Source organism: Prionailurus viverrinus, chromosome A3, assembly GCF_022837055.1.
Source record: "Prionailurus viverrinus isolate Anna chromosome A3, UM_Priviv_1.0, whole genome shotgun sequence".
Classification (NCBI taxonomy): Eukaryota; Metazoa; Chordata; class Mammalia; order Carnivora; family Felidae; genus Prionailurus; species Prionailurus viverrinus.
Window position 1 is genome coordinate 119,500,191 of NC_062563.1, and position 13,095 is coordinate 119,513,285.

At 59.4% G+C, this 13,095-nt stretch overlaps 2 protein-coding genes across 15 annotated transcripts in view; both read right to left on the reverse strand.

The window, feature by feature from the left end:
• The window catches only part of KHK (ketohexokinase), a 35,451-nt gene extending 32,128 nt beyond the window's left edge, over nucleotides 1–3,323 (reverse strand). For all 13 annotated transcript variants that reach the window (XR_007150722.1, XR_007150725.1, XR_007150727.1 and 10 more), the window contains exon 1: nucleotides 2,736–3,323. Coding sequence is in view for 7 of the 13 variants with exons in the window: in XM_047851522.1 (XP_047707478.1) it covers nucleotides 2,736–2,827 (92 nt within the window). In the remaining 6 variants the exon portion in view is untranslated. The remainder of the gene's footprint in view (nucleotides 1–2,735) is intronic.
• A 360-nt stretch (nucleotides 3,324–3,683) lies between these two features.
• EMILIN1 (elastin microfibril interfacer 1) lies at nucleotides 3,684–11,532 on the reverse strand. 2 transcript variants are annotated; one of them, XM_047851493.1, is made up of 8 exons: nucleotides 10,856–11,532; nucleotides 9,787–9,912; nucleotides 9,099–9,319; nucleotides 6,071–7,993; nucleotides 5,577–5,693; nucleotides 5,140–5,157; nucleotides 4,836–4,973; nucleotides 3,684–4,417 (listed from the first exon to the last, which is right to left on the reverse strand). In XM_047851493.1, the coding sequence occupies exons 1-8, from the start codon at nucleotides 11,023–11,025 to the stop codon at nucleotides 4,080–4,082; spliced, it is 3,051 nt and encodes a 1,016-aa protein (XP_047707449.1). In that variant the 5' UTR covers nucleotides 11,026–11,532; the 3' UTR covers nucleotides 3,684–4,079. The 2 variants fall into 2 exon arrangements, with proteins under 2 accessions (XP_047707449.1, XP_047707450.1); XM_047851494.1 differs by having other exon boundaries at nucleotides 9,787–10,514; nucleotides 10,856–10,993.
• Between the last annotated feature and the right edge of the window lie 1,563 nt (nucleotides 11,533–13,095).

Genomic DNA, 13,095 nt, shown 5'->3' on the forward strand with positions numbered 1-13,095 from the left:
AAATGATTACTTATGCATGTCAAAGCACTGGAACGATTTCTCATTGTGCTCCAATAATACTGGGAGGTAAACAGTGCAGGCTGTTATTTATATTCTTCCAGTTCCAAAAACAAGAGTAACTGTGGCCTCACAGTAAGAAGAACCACTAATTAAGAAATAAATGAAACAGGGGTGCCTGGGTGGCTCAGTCGGTTAAGCATCTGGCTTCAGCTCAGGTCACGATCTCGCAGTCCGTGAGTTTGAGTCCCGCGTCGGGCTCTCTGGGCTGATGGCTCAGAGCCTGGAGCCTGCTTCAGATTCTGTGTCTCCCTCTCTCTCCGCCCCTCCCCTGTTCATGCTCTGTCTCTCTCTGTCTCAAAAATAAATAAACTTAAAAAAGAAAGAAAGAAATGAAACAGAATTTTTAGGCTAAGGTATTTTGGCACACAAGACTTAACCCTGTGGTTCTCTTCAGCCTTGGGAAAAGGTGTCCGTGATCTTATTAGAAAGGAAACTATTTGGGGTGCCTGGGTGGCTCAGTCGGTTGAGCATCCCACTCATGGTCCATGGGTTCGAGCCCCACGTCAGGCTCTATGCCGACAGTTCAGAGCCTGGAGTCTCCTTCGGATTCTGTGTCTCCCTCCCTCTCTGTCCCTCTCCAGCTCATGCTCTGTCTCTCTCTTGCTCTCAAAATTAAACATTAAAAAAAAAAAAAAAAAGAAAAGATACTAATTTGTAAAAGGTCAAACATTACTCAAGCTATGAGCTTTAGAGAAATTTTCATGCAGATTAGAAAGGGGGAGCCCAGTGGGATTTGACTTGCTCAGATCACACCAATACTTCATGACAAAGCTGCTGTCAGAACCCAGGTTTCCTGACTCCCTAAACCACTGCAATGCGCTCTATATTTCTGAATAGAAAGTAGTTAGGCCCCAGCTTGGATGAGGTTTCACAGAAAGGTTGCACACTTTGGCTTTGTGGAGATCCTTCAAAGTCACACGAATACCCAACTTCCTGTGCAGAAATGCTCTGCTGAGCAAGAGGATGCTTTCTGGAAGGCTCTTCTTGGCCTGGACTCTGGGAGGCAGGGCCGTTCCTCAGGGGTCTGGCCAAGTTCCAGGTGGCAGCTCCTGAGAGTCCCAGCTGCCCGTGGAGCACAGAGAGTCTGGGACAGATGGGGCTGAGGTGCCCACTTGGGAAGGCCTGGGTCCCCACTTGGGCTTGCCCATCTGGGAAGCACAACAGAGTCCAGAAGGTGGGCTGGGTGGGCTAGGCACATGACAGACAGAGGCCCTATGGGCAAGGGCTCTGCTCAGCAGAGGAGCAGAGCTATGGGTCTGGGGGAGAGGGGGGTACACCCTGGGAGCAGAGAGCATGGAGAACATGGGAAGGGTCTCTTTAGAGAGGCACTTTCCTTTGCGCCCACCTTCAGAATGAGCTCGTCCTAGTGGGAGCCCCGAGGATCTCCTTATCCTAACCTCTCCCCCTAAGTAAGCTCAAAGGGAATGGGCCTGCAGCTCTTGTGAAAAGCAGGCACTCCGGTTCCTCCCCGGGCCCTCCGGTCCTGGGATCCACACTGTTCTCTTGAGAGGAGGCCTAACTCCTCACGGTGCACTGCATCCTGGGGCCAGCTTGACCTGGTAGGGAGGGGGGCTAGGTCTACAGAGCAGCATCCCCTTGTGCCCCTCCCCCACTGTCCCTGTGCCCTGGCAAGGGCTCTAACCTCTGGCAAACAAAGCAGCCCAAAGCAAAGGGTCAACTCCGTGAGATGGGCAGAGGGAGCACAGGAGACAACCGAGGCCTGGAGCACTAGATTCCTAGGCGTTGTAATTACTGCTCTGTCACTCACTAACTATGTGGTCTTACGATTCTTATTTAATTTCTCCACATATTTAGCTGCTTCATCATCTATAAAGAGAGGATCCTACTGACCCTTCCATACTGCCCACTGGCTGCTGTAAGGAAATTATGTGTAATGCATGTGACGGGGCTGGGTGGACCCAAAGATTCTAGCCCACAGAAATGCCCTCTTGGGATTGCAGTGATTAACGGTGAGGTTCTTATCAAGAGTAAATGTAAGAGCCAACCAGCGACTCTTCCACTTTTACCAGACAACCAAGAAAGACGCTGTGTTTTGTAAAAAAAAGGACTTCTGGTAAACTCCTTTTGGAATTTAGCGCCAGGGAAACACGTTGGTGATGGCACGTGAACCAGCTCTATCCACCACCCACAGCATCTCCAAATACACCTCCAGTGCCAGCAAGGCCTTGAAGCTAGAGTGAAGCTCAAATACCACGGTTTTAAATGTTCCTGCGGTCTAACTGCATACTTATTGTAAGCTACCTCAAGATTTAAGAAATAGATGAGATATACGTGGTAGATAAATTAGAAGTAAATGCTGGTAAGAGGCAAGTGCAGCCGTCTTTTTGTTAAAAAGAGAGAAGCTGGTCGCGCACCTTACTAGCTCTGCGCCCTTGGTTAAATCTCTTCATCTACCTGCTTATGGGTAAAACGTGGACAATGATTCCTGGAACGGCAACTGGTGAACACAGTGCTATCCAAAGCCTGGGCTTTATTACTAACGGCCTCAATTCCTTCCCTAGGTCCTCCCGGGCGGAGGGGACGGGACACCAGCTCCCGAGGCTGGACTCTCACTGCGGGGCCCCTGGCCCCGCGGACCTGGGGTCTGAGCTGCCGGGCTCAAACGTGGGGCTGCAGCGGCCCCTGGGGTGTCCGAGGGGCCCGGGCGCCCCTACCTGCTGTCCGTGTCCTCCTCCGGGTACTTGTCCACAACATTGATGATGTCCAGCACCACTAGCCCCACGCACAGGATCTGCTTGTCTTCCATGAGGCCGCTCCCGGAGCTTTCTGCCCGCCTGGCTGACGGGGTTCCTCCCGGGCTCTGCGTTTTATCCCCGAGGATCGGGTCCCCGCTCCTGGGGCGGACTTGGCTCCTCCTCTGCGTCCTGAGCTCCTCCCCTCAGAGAGCTTTCTGCAGTCTCGAGGGAACGGAGCAGGGCCCTTGCTCCCCACGCCCACCGGGCGGGCCTGGGAACGCAGACCCCCGAGGCCTTGGTCCCCAGCCTTCCCTTAGCAGGTGGCGTGGCCCAGCAGATGGCAACCTTTTCCGCTTCTTGGCCTCATTTCCTCACTTGTCAGGCAGACTCGAAGCTCATGCAAACCTCTCTAGATTGCAGCTAGGCAATCTCCTGAATGCAAAAAAAAGTGCAGTAGAAAGGCGCCCCTTGCCCCTCCCTCTCCTGCACCTGCGACTCCCACTCCAGACCCGAGACCGCGGTAGTGCGGGGCCTCGAAGCTGCGGCCTGGCCCCCTCAGCCCTAGCCTTCCCCGGCGCGTCGCCGCGGCTCCGCCCCGCCCCCGAGGTCCAGCCAATCCCAGCTCGAGGCCCCGCCTCCCCCGCCGGGCAGCTGGGGCGGCTAGGTGAGCAACGGCGGTCACGTGACGGGAATCTGCTCCCAGAGCCCCCTGGCGGACGCCGGCGGAACGGGCGTTCCGGAGAGGAGCGCCGGGCACGGGCCGCCGGCGCGTGCACAGCAAGTGCGCGCAGAGCCACCGAGCCCGGAGGAGGGGCGACCAGGGTCCCGAACCTGGGGCTTCACCTCCCTCACCCCGTCCATCCCTTGTGTACTTCTGTCTACCCTTGAATACGTACTGGAGCAGACGGTTTGTTTTGTTTTGTTTTGTTTTTTAGAAAAACCAAGTGTCTTTATTCCTGAATAGTTTAGTATGGCGGTGGGGGCCGGAGCCCATCGGGAGAGCCCTGCATCGGCCTGGAGGCCAGCTGGAGGAGCAGAAGGTGCGAGGATGGGCTCCTCCGCAGTCGGCCCTGCAGGGGACGGCGAGCAGGCCAAAAGTCTGGACGAGGGGATGCCAGAGTCCCCCACCCGGCGCGCTCAGGCCGTGGCGAAGAGATTGCTCTGGGCGCCTGTGCCACAGAGGGGACAGGGACGGCGGCTCGCCTGGGGCTGGCGTGGTGGGACGGAGCCCCACCCCAGGCAGGAAGCCGGGGGAGCCCCGCCGCCCCAGCTGGCTCTTTGGCCGGCGTAGACACTAAGGGCCGGTCGGGCCCAGCCCCCTGTCTACACCTGTTTGGGCTCCAGGTCCTCGTAGAGCAGGGCTCCGCTGAAGATGGTGAGCGGCTCCTCTGAGTGCGCCAGCTGCCCCATGACCAGGTCGATGCAGACCGTGTCTCCAGCCTGCAGCGGCAGGATGAGGCTGAAGACCCCCAGGGCGCCGGGGCTGGGCTGGCTCTCGGCTACTGGCTTATTCTCCAGGCCTTCAGGCTCGTAGCCACCGGAGTCTATGCGGGCCACGCCCAGGTTGGAGCGGGACAGCACGGCCTCCACTTTCTCATGCCGGTGCCCAGTCAGCACCGCGCTCAGAAAGTAGCGCCCGGTCAGTGGTGCTGTGAACACGCCTGGGAACAAGGATGGCAGTCAGGAGGGGAGACAGGTTGCAGGGGCCAGGGAGGTGTTGGGGAGCCCACCCAGAACTCCTGGACTAAGGAGGAACCTGCTGGCTCTTTTCACCTGTCTTCCACTAGAGTGTAAGTTCTACCAGGGCAGGGCATTTGGCGTTTTGTTCGTTACTGCGCGCCCAGCACATTACAGCATCCCCGGGGCCCCAATAAAGAGCTGTTGAACAGAAGCGCTCCTGCCTTCCCCAGCTCACCCCTTACCCAAGCTGTGGTGAAAATGGGTAAATGAAGGAAGTAGGGATCTCCCCAAACCAGAGCATGAGATTTCCCCTTGTCTGAGGGGGCAAGAATGAGAACATATCACTGCACAGCCTTTCCCGTCTCCCCCATTGCCCAGCCAGCCTGCTTCCAGGCTTACCAGTCTCTGGATCGTAATAGCCCCCATCGTTGAGCAGGACTCTGTCGAAGGGCACTGTGCCTGGTTCAGACCGTGGCAAACTCAGGGCAGCTGAAAAGGCCACCAGGGGCACAGGGGCTGCTGGTGCCCCCTCCACTCCTGGGTAGGGGTAAAGGGGGGGGGGGTGTCAGAGTGGATGCTCAGTGCAGAGCTGCCTGGCCCCCTTCCCCTCCTGGGTCTCTACCTCCAGGGCTGCCTGAGGCCTTCCATCCTCCAACCCCTAGTTCAGTTCCCCTCCCTCCAGCACCAGATGAGAGGAACTTACCCTGCTCTCCTTGGGGACCTGTGGGAAGACAAGAGGGAGCAGTAAGAAGGGGGCAGCTCTCACTAAGTCACTCAGCAAACATCTGCTGAATCTCTCCGCTGTGCTAGGCGTCACACAGACTCCAAAGCAGGAAGGGGGGTGTCAAGAAAAGGAGGAATAGGGTCCCTTCAGTGCAACTAGCCCCCAGCCTTTCACACCCTACATAGCCCTGTGAGCCCAGCCTTAGTCTTCAATACAGCAGCGAGGCCACCCTATCCAACTAGCTCATATAGTGACTGTCCCAGTTCCTAGTCACTCCCTGTCAGCCATATAGCCCCCCCCCCCCGCCCCATTCCTTGCCCCTTTCCTCCCTTCTCTGTCAAATTCAGAATAGAATGTCGAGCCTAGGGCTGCTAGAGGAGTGGGGGAGTTCCCGCTGCAGTAGGAATCGCACATACCTGGTGGCCCAATGGGTCCCTTTTGTCCATCCTTGCCTGGAGGTCCTGGAGGTCCAGCAGGGCCTGGGGGTCCTTGTATCCCGGGAGGCCCTGGGGGCCCAGCCTCACCTGCAGGCCCTACAGTGACAAAATGCAGTTGAAGGAAAGCCACAAAAGGAGTTTCCAAAGGACAAGGAAAGTCATGGCTCCATGGACAGATGGTGGGGCACCTTGCTGCCCGTGCTGGATACCCGGCTGGCGGAGCAGCACCCCACCCCTGCCCACAGGCCTGTCTGAGCTGCCAGTGGAGAGTGGGGAGCCAGGAACTTGGGTCATCTGTTGTGGACAAACCGACCCCCGGGACAGTGATGGGTCTGCCATTCATGCTGGGCAGAGCAAGGAGAAAGTAGATGAGATTAAGACTGGCTACTGTGGGGTAGGGATAGGAGAAAGAAAAGACTTAAAAGGGCCCCCCCCCACCACCTCCCACCGCATGCCTTCTCTCGCCCCCTCACCAGTGAGGTCCTTCAGACTGAGCTGGTGAAGCCTGTCCTCCAGCAGCAGCAGGGAGCTGTTAAGGGCACCGAGCCGCCTGCCGAGGCCCGCCTGCCCCCCAAGCAGCTTCTCCAGCAAGGCTGCCTGCGTCTGGCTGGTGCTGTTGGTTTCCCGTAGCCCAGCCCAGAGCCCAGCCACGTGTCGGGAAAGGCCTTCACGCAGGCCCTGCAGTCCCCCCGCCACAGTGTCTAGCCGCTCACAGACTCCTTCAAGACGGCCCAATCGCCCCTCTAGGCTGGGGCACTGGCCAGCTTGGGCCTGTCCCTCTTCCAGGCCTCGGAAGCGCTCCTCACTCTCTGTAGCATGCTCCGTGGCCTCCTGTTGCAGCCTGTTAATCTCAGAGATGATACGGTCCTTGGTGGCTCCCAAGTCAGCCAGATCGGCACCCTGCCCTTCCACGGTGGTCTGGAGCTCGTGCAGTGAGTCATTGAGAGAACTGAAGGTGAGAATAACCTCGGACAGCTCTCCTTGCAGGGCCTGTAGGGCTGAGCCTGAGCTCCCCCCAAACACACTGAAGCCGTCCAGAGGCCCTCGGCTTGGTCCCCCAACCCCGGGGCCGGCCCCGGGGCCCCGTGGGGGTAACAGGGGGCAGGAGCAGCGCTCCACACCGTCCCGAAGGCGGCCCAGCTCCTCTTGGACACCACCACAGGCCCCACAGCCCTCATCCCCACGGGCCTGCAGGAGACCCTCCAGTTGGCCCAGCCGTGCCGCCGTGAGGTTCAGCTGCAGCGCGAACTCCGCCGTCGTCTCGTCCAGCGCGTCAACACGCCCCTGGAGCTGGCCCACGACCCCTTGCAGCTCCTCCAGTGCAGCCTGCCGGGCCTCCCCGGCTGCTCCCACTTCGTGCAGGCCTGAGCCCACCAGACGCAGCTGCCCCTCGCTGTCTAGCACCCTGCGCTCCAAGGCACTGAGGATCTCGCTCACCTGGGTGTCCTGCTCCCCCGGGGCCCCGGAGCAGAGCTGCCCACACGCCTGCACAGCCCCTGCCACCTGCTCTTCCAGCAGATCCAGCCGCCCACCCAGCTCTCCGCTCACGTTGGCCAACAGTCCCTCCAGCTTCTCCAGTCGGCCCCGGGCGGCAGGCAGCCAGTGGCCCAGGCCCCCAGGGCGCCCGGGCCAGCCCTCCTCCTGCTCCTGTGAGGGACCCAGAGTGGAGTTGAACTGGTCCTCCAGGCGAGAGAGGCGGGATGCTAAGCTGGTGTAGCCCGGGGGGTGCCCCCCCTGCCCAGCCGCTCCTCCCAGCTCGGTGCCTCGCCTCCCACTCAACACTGTCACCGAGCCGGCCACTACATCCAGCCTCCGCTCCAGCTCTGCCAGCCGCCGGCCCAGCTCCGGAGGGCAGCACTCCTGAAGGGGCCTGCGGCCCGCGGCCTGCCCGGGGAGCTGCCGCTGCCGCTCCTCCACCGAGGTCAGTCGCTTCTCCAGCACTCGCAGCCGCTCTCTGTCCTCCTGCCGCTGCCGGCGGAAGTCATCCAGCCCCGCCAGGCACACGGAGCAGGACTCCTGCAGCCGCCGCTCCAGCTCCCGCGGCAGCTCCTCACTGTGGCCAGGAGGGGCCGGGGCTGGGGCGGGGGCCCTGCCACCGCCGCCACCGCCGCCGTGATGGTTGTTGAGATGGCCCAGCTCCTGGTCATGGGTGGAGACGCGGTTGTCCAGGAGCTGCAGCTGCTGTTGGATTTCAGTGAGGGTCTCGTGCACGCCAGGGCGGGCAGCTGCGTCCGCTGGCTGCTGCCTCCCGTTAAAGGCCGTCTCCACGGCCCTCTGGACGTCTTCCGCCAGGCGCCCGCTCAGTCCCTGCAGGACACCGCGGAGGCCCTGCAGCTCCTTTGTCAGGCTCTGCACCTGCTCCTCCAGCTGCTGCACCTTCTCTGACTCCCCAGGACCTGGCAGAGAGGCGAAGGCATAAGGTGGAGGGGCCGGGCCTCAGAGCTCAGTGCCTACCTCTGAGGCCCTGCCTTCCCCGGCTCCAGCAAGAGCTCCTGGCTGAGTCAGCCACTCCTTAGCTGGGTAATTTGGGCAAGAAAAGATGGAAAGAAACTCCATTTACTGAATGCCTCTAGGCCCAATTTGTAACATGGCTTCCCCCACCCCTTACACCAAACTCCACCGGACAGATATCACAGCTTTCCCCGTTCTGTAGACCGTGAGACTGAGGCTCAGGGGACATTAAGGAACTGGGCCATGGATTACGAGTTTAGTAAGTGGCCGAGGCAAGTTTCAAACCCAGGGCATCCATTTGACCACCAAGTCTACTATCCAGAGTTTCTCTCAGAAACTGTTTTCTCATCTGTGAAATGGGAATATGGGGAGGCACTGTGGACCCCATAACAGTGGATGTTCCTGGGCGGCAAGCACCTGTCCCTAACACCAAGGGACAGGCGAGGTTCTGCGGGAAGTCTGCAGGGGCTCTAGCTGGACGGTGGGAGAATCAGCCAGAAGTTCCTGTTTCCATCATTACAGCATGACTATCTCCCTGGCAGGCAAACACAGCACGTCTGTCCACAGTGCCTGGTGCACACACGACAGGAAAGCAGGGGGGACTGCTGCATTCTGGGACCTGAAGTCTCCAGAGGCCACTGAGGGGTCTGGGACCTGTAGTCGGGTGCAGTGCATGCTAGGACTTGTAGTCTATCCCCGTGGTGAACAAGCTTCTCCCAGGAATTCCCCCTTCCTCCCAAAGTGGCTCGCAACTGGGAAGTATCTCAGCCACATGTGGGCGTGCGTGAGCACATTCTCTTTCTCAGCCTTTTTTTTTTCTCTCCCTCTCTTTCAATCTGCTTCTGTCACACACACACACACACACACACACACACACACACACACACAGTGCATGGGCTTCATGGGTAGGCAGAGAATCTCAGTGATCTCACTTACTCCCTTCTATTCCCTTCTGACTTGGGGCACAGGGTTTTTCCCTCAACAACCTGGCCCCACATTTTCCACCCGGTACCAGCTCCCACTTCTCTCCCCAGCGGCTCCCACACTCACCTTCCCCACCTAGTCCACTCAGGTGGCTTCCTGCACTGGAGCCGGAGAGGTTGGGGCGGGCGGGCCGGGGCCGGGGGCGTGGTGTGGTAGGTGCAGGACCCAGCGCTGGGGCAGGACCCTCGGCACAGTCATCGCCCCCATACCCCTGACAGCACCTCCACTCCATATCTGTCACTGTCTTGTAGGCCACTCGGTAGCGAGGACGGAGGAAGCTGCGGTACCTGGGAGAGGCAGAGGGAGGCCTCTTTACTCCTCCCTGTACTGTCAGTGACCCTGGGACCTGTCCTCAGAGATGGGCAGCTGCTGGTGGTGGACAAGGCATGTCCCTCAGGCTGGGTCCCCCTTACTGTCCAGCATGTGTCTGTGCTCAGCTGACAGCTGTCAGCTTTCTGGCCAGGAGCCAAATCTCTGTTCTTCCTCCCCTTGTCCTATGCTGGAACCTCGAACTCCTCCTCTGGGGCCTGACTCAGCACAGAGAAGGCATTTGGGGGTTGGCAGGGTGGTCTAGGTAACTTTGCCCTCAGTATCCACCCCAAACTGTTGCCTCGGCATCTTCTCAAATGGTTCTGACCGAAGCCCCTGGTCCTGTCCCTTGCTGCCTGCTTTGCACAAATTCCCTGAGTTGGCTGCCCTCCTTCTGTCCTAGCCCAGCCCCACCAAGTACCCATCCCCCAGCACTGGGGCTCACATGATGCTGCGGGGACACTGGGGCTGGCCCCAGCCACAGGGCTGGTAGTCGGGCTTGATGAAGGTCTCCACTCCATCCTCAAGGACACAGCTCACTGTCCGGGTCACCACATAGGCACACCAGTTCCTGTAGGCACAACCCCACCTGGGCCCAAGGGCCAAGACACAAGCCCCAGAGGAGGGCCCAGGGGCTACCAGAGGGGCTGAGGGAGGGTCAAAAGATGAAGGGCCCCTGGGGACCTGTAGGAGCCAGGACTTTGGCAGGGCAGCTCCCCCCACGCTTTCCTGTGCTGCAAGAGTCGGTAAAGACTTTTCAAGACAGCAAAAGGAAGCACAGAATGGAAAACCACAACTATAAGAAGTTGATTCTCATGGCTGGGGGGTCCTGGGGAGCCTCTGAATTCACACATTCATTCATGTCCCTTTCTGTCCCAATCCTCAGCCTAGCGTGGCCTGTATGAGCCAGCTGGCCGGGTCCCTCTGGTGATCCCCTGGATGCTGGCTTCCACCCACCCCTAAGAGAAGAGGACAGGGCAGGCAGGGGTCCAGCTCAGGGTTAAGTAGAGAATAAGCCATTGATGAACGCTGCCCCTCTCATCGCTTGCCGTTCTACACTCTTGGCCCCATTCATGCTGGCCTTTGATCTGTGTCCGGCTGGAGAGCCCGAAGGGACAGAGCAGCCGCAGCGTCAGAAAGAATCACAGATCACTGGATGGGGCCGAGGAAGCCCTAAGAAGGGATAAAGGTCTGCCGGAGGATACCAGGCTGGGACGCAACGGTCAGCCTGCAGGAAGGCCCGGCCCGTGCCCTTCAGGGGAGTTTTCCCGGGCACCTAACTACGGGTCCCCCTGAGGTAAGGGAGGGACCTATCTATTTAGGGGGCCCTGGGAATGCCCCACGGGAAGGCGGGCTTGTGCAGGGCCACCTGATGGATGGGCTTCCTCTCCCCCTCTTCCCTGCACTAGGGCATACGGCCCCGGAGAGGGTAGCCAAGGCGAGGACCAGGATACCAACCTCCTGACCCACCCTCCCACCCACCTCCAGCCTTGGGCTGGGACCCAGACTCTTACCTGTGGCGGCTGGCAGGCCGGGGGGCGCTCTGGGCCTGGGGTTCACCAGGGCTGAGGGCCCCGCCGCCCCCTGTGTAGAGGCTATAACCACGAGGAGGGTAGCTAGCTGCCCCCACGGCTGTGGTCAGCAGGCAGCAGAGGTAGCAGCTCCAGAGGGTGCTGGGGGCCATGGTGGGGGCGCTCCGCAGTGGTCCTCAGAGGCACATCCCGGCCTGACCACTGGCGCCTCTGTCTGGAGCCGGGATGCCTCTGCTCCGAGGGACAGCGCCGGGGCCGGGTCCTGTCCCCAGCTTCCTGCCGGCGGCAGCCCCCAGCCACACGCCTCCTCCTTGGCCGCCTGGCCTGACCCCTCTCCCCCTCCTCTTTCCTCCTCAGGCTCCTGTCTGTCCCTCCCTTGGTTCCTTCCGTTCTCCTCTTCTCCACCTCTGAGGGGAGTTTGTTCTCTGTGCCCCCTGGCCTCCTGTGCCTGGTCCCTGCCCCTCTCAGATGCTGCTTCCTGGGCCTCCACCCCCCTCGCCCCAGCTGGCCCTCCTCTGGTCTCCCTATCTGTTTTCCCCAATGACCGGATCCTGGGGGTGACAGGGCTTTGCCCCTGTGGCTGTTCAGAGGCGCAAGAGTGGCTGCGGGGCGGGCCCTGGCCTCCCGCCTCCCTCTCTTGCTCACTCCCTTCCCCCCTGTCTGGCTGGCGGTCCAGCCTCCCCCTTCCTCCCCCCACCTCTCCAACCATCGTGCGCCACATCTGCTTCTTGTTAACTCCGGGAAAGAGAGGAAAAAAAAAGGAAAAACAGAGAAATGTGGAGTTGCCGCCAGGCTTGGGGCCAGCCTCTCAGACGGGCCACATGGAGTGGAGCCGGGGCCAGAGCTGGGGAGGAGGCCCTGGGCTGGTCGCTTAGACAGGGAACGGGAGCTGGAGCCACAGCTCCCCTGGGGCTAGGGCAAGCCTCCTCTGGGAGAGAAGACCCGAGAAAGGAGGGGAGGACTGTAAAAGGGAGCATGAACTTGTAGGGCTCAGCAGGGCATCACTCAACCATCTTGTCCAGCTGCCTGCTTCTACAGATGTGAACAATGAGGCCCAGAGTGGGAAAGTAACGTGTCCGAGGTAACACAGCACATCAAGAGTGGGGCTGTGATTAGAATTTAAATACCTAGGTCAGTGACTTGGGAGGAAGAAGTAGGATAGGTGAGAGAGCTACTGGGCCAGGGAGGAGACGGAAAAGAACACCACTGAGGCAGGCAGGAAATTCGGAGAAGCCAGAGGAGGAAGAAAGGAATCTGGAAATGAGGCCACAGCCTTCTGTCAAGCATGGAGAGGGCATGAGCAGGAGGAGACTTATTCTCAAAAAACCAAATGAATATGGATCCCAGGCCTTTCTTGGTAAAGGCCAGGCCGTAAGTGGGGGAGGGGAAGGAAGGAGGCAAACTGGGCAGTTATCTAAATCTACAGAGCCCAAAGGAAGTCACTCCCCAGCCTAGAGGCAAGCCTGATAGCCTCTGTAGCCGGCAAGGAACTCAGTCCCATTCAACAGCCTGACGGGAAAGCTCCTCTTGAGATGTCCGAATCCGTCAGCTGGCCCCCCCCTCACCATCTGGCCTCGGCACTGCGCTCTGGACCAGGTGTCCCTGTGTGGTAGGGCGCTCGCTTGCAAGATCGAAGCAGAAGTATCAGACAGAAGGGAGATGAGAGTGCTGTGTGCAGCACTGTGGTGGTGCCCAGGTGCCCGGGTGCCCAGGTAGCAAAGGCATATGTAAGACTCAGAAATGAGTAACTGGGGCCGCGGGGGAACGGGACACAGACACTGAAGCAGAAAACGAACACAAAGCAGGATAGACAGCGTGCCAAGGGAGCCAGACAAATGGATGATGTGTTCTGGGTAAGAGGAGGGGAAAGACAGCTGGTCGCTCGGGGGAGTCAGAGTAGAGCCCTTGGAAGAGAGAGCCGGAACAGTGTTGGGAGGGAAAAGTGAAGAACAGAGACAGGGGGAGGGGAGAGATTTCAGGTTGGGGAAGGAGGTCTGTCTTTGTCGTCTCATTGCTCCACATGGCAGCAATAACAGTACCCTCCTTCCTAGGTTTGTGACGATTAAGTTAATACACGTAGAGCATTCAGAATAGTGCCTGGCGCGTGTTCACGCTCAGTAAGTGTTAGCTCTTATTTGTGTCAGGAAGAAGTGGGACAGAAAGTCAGAGAAGTCGATTGTGGAAAACCTGGGGAGAGGCCCAGATGACTGGTTAGGAGCTTG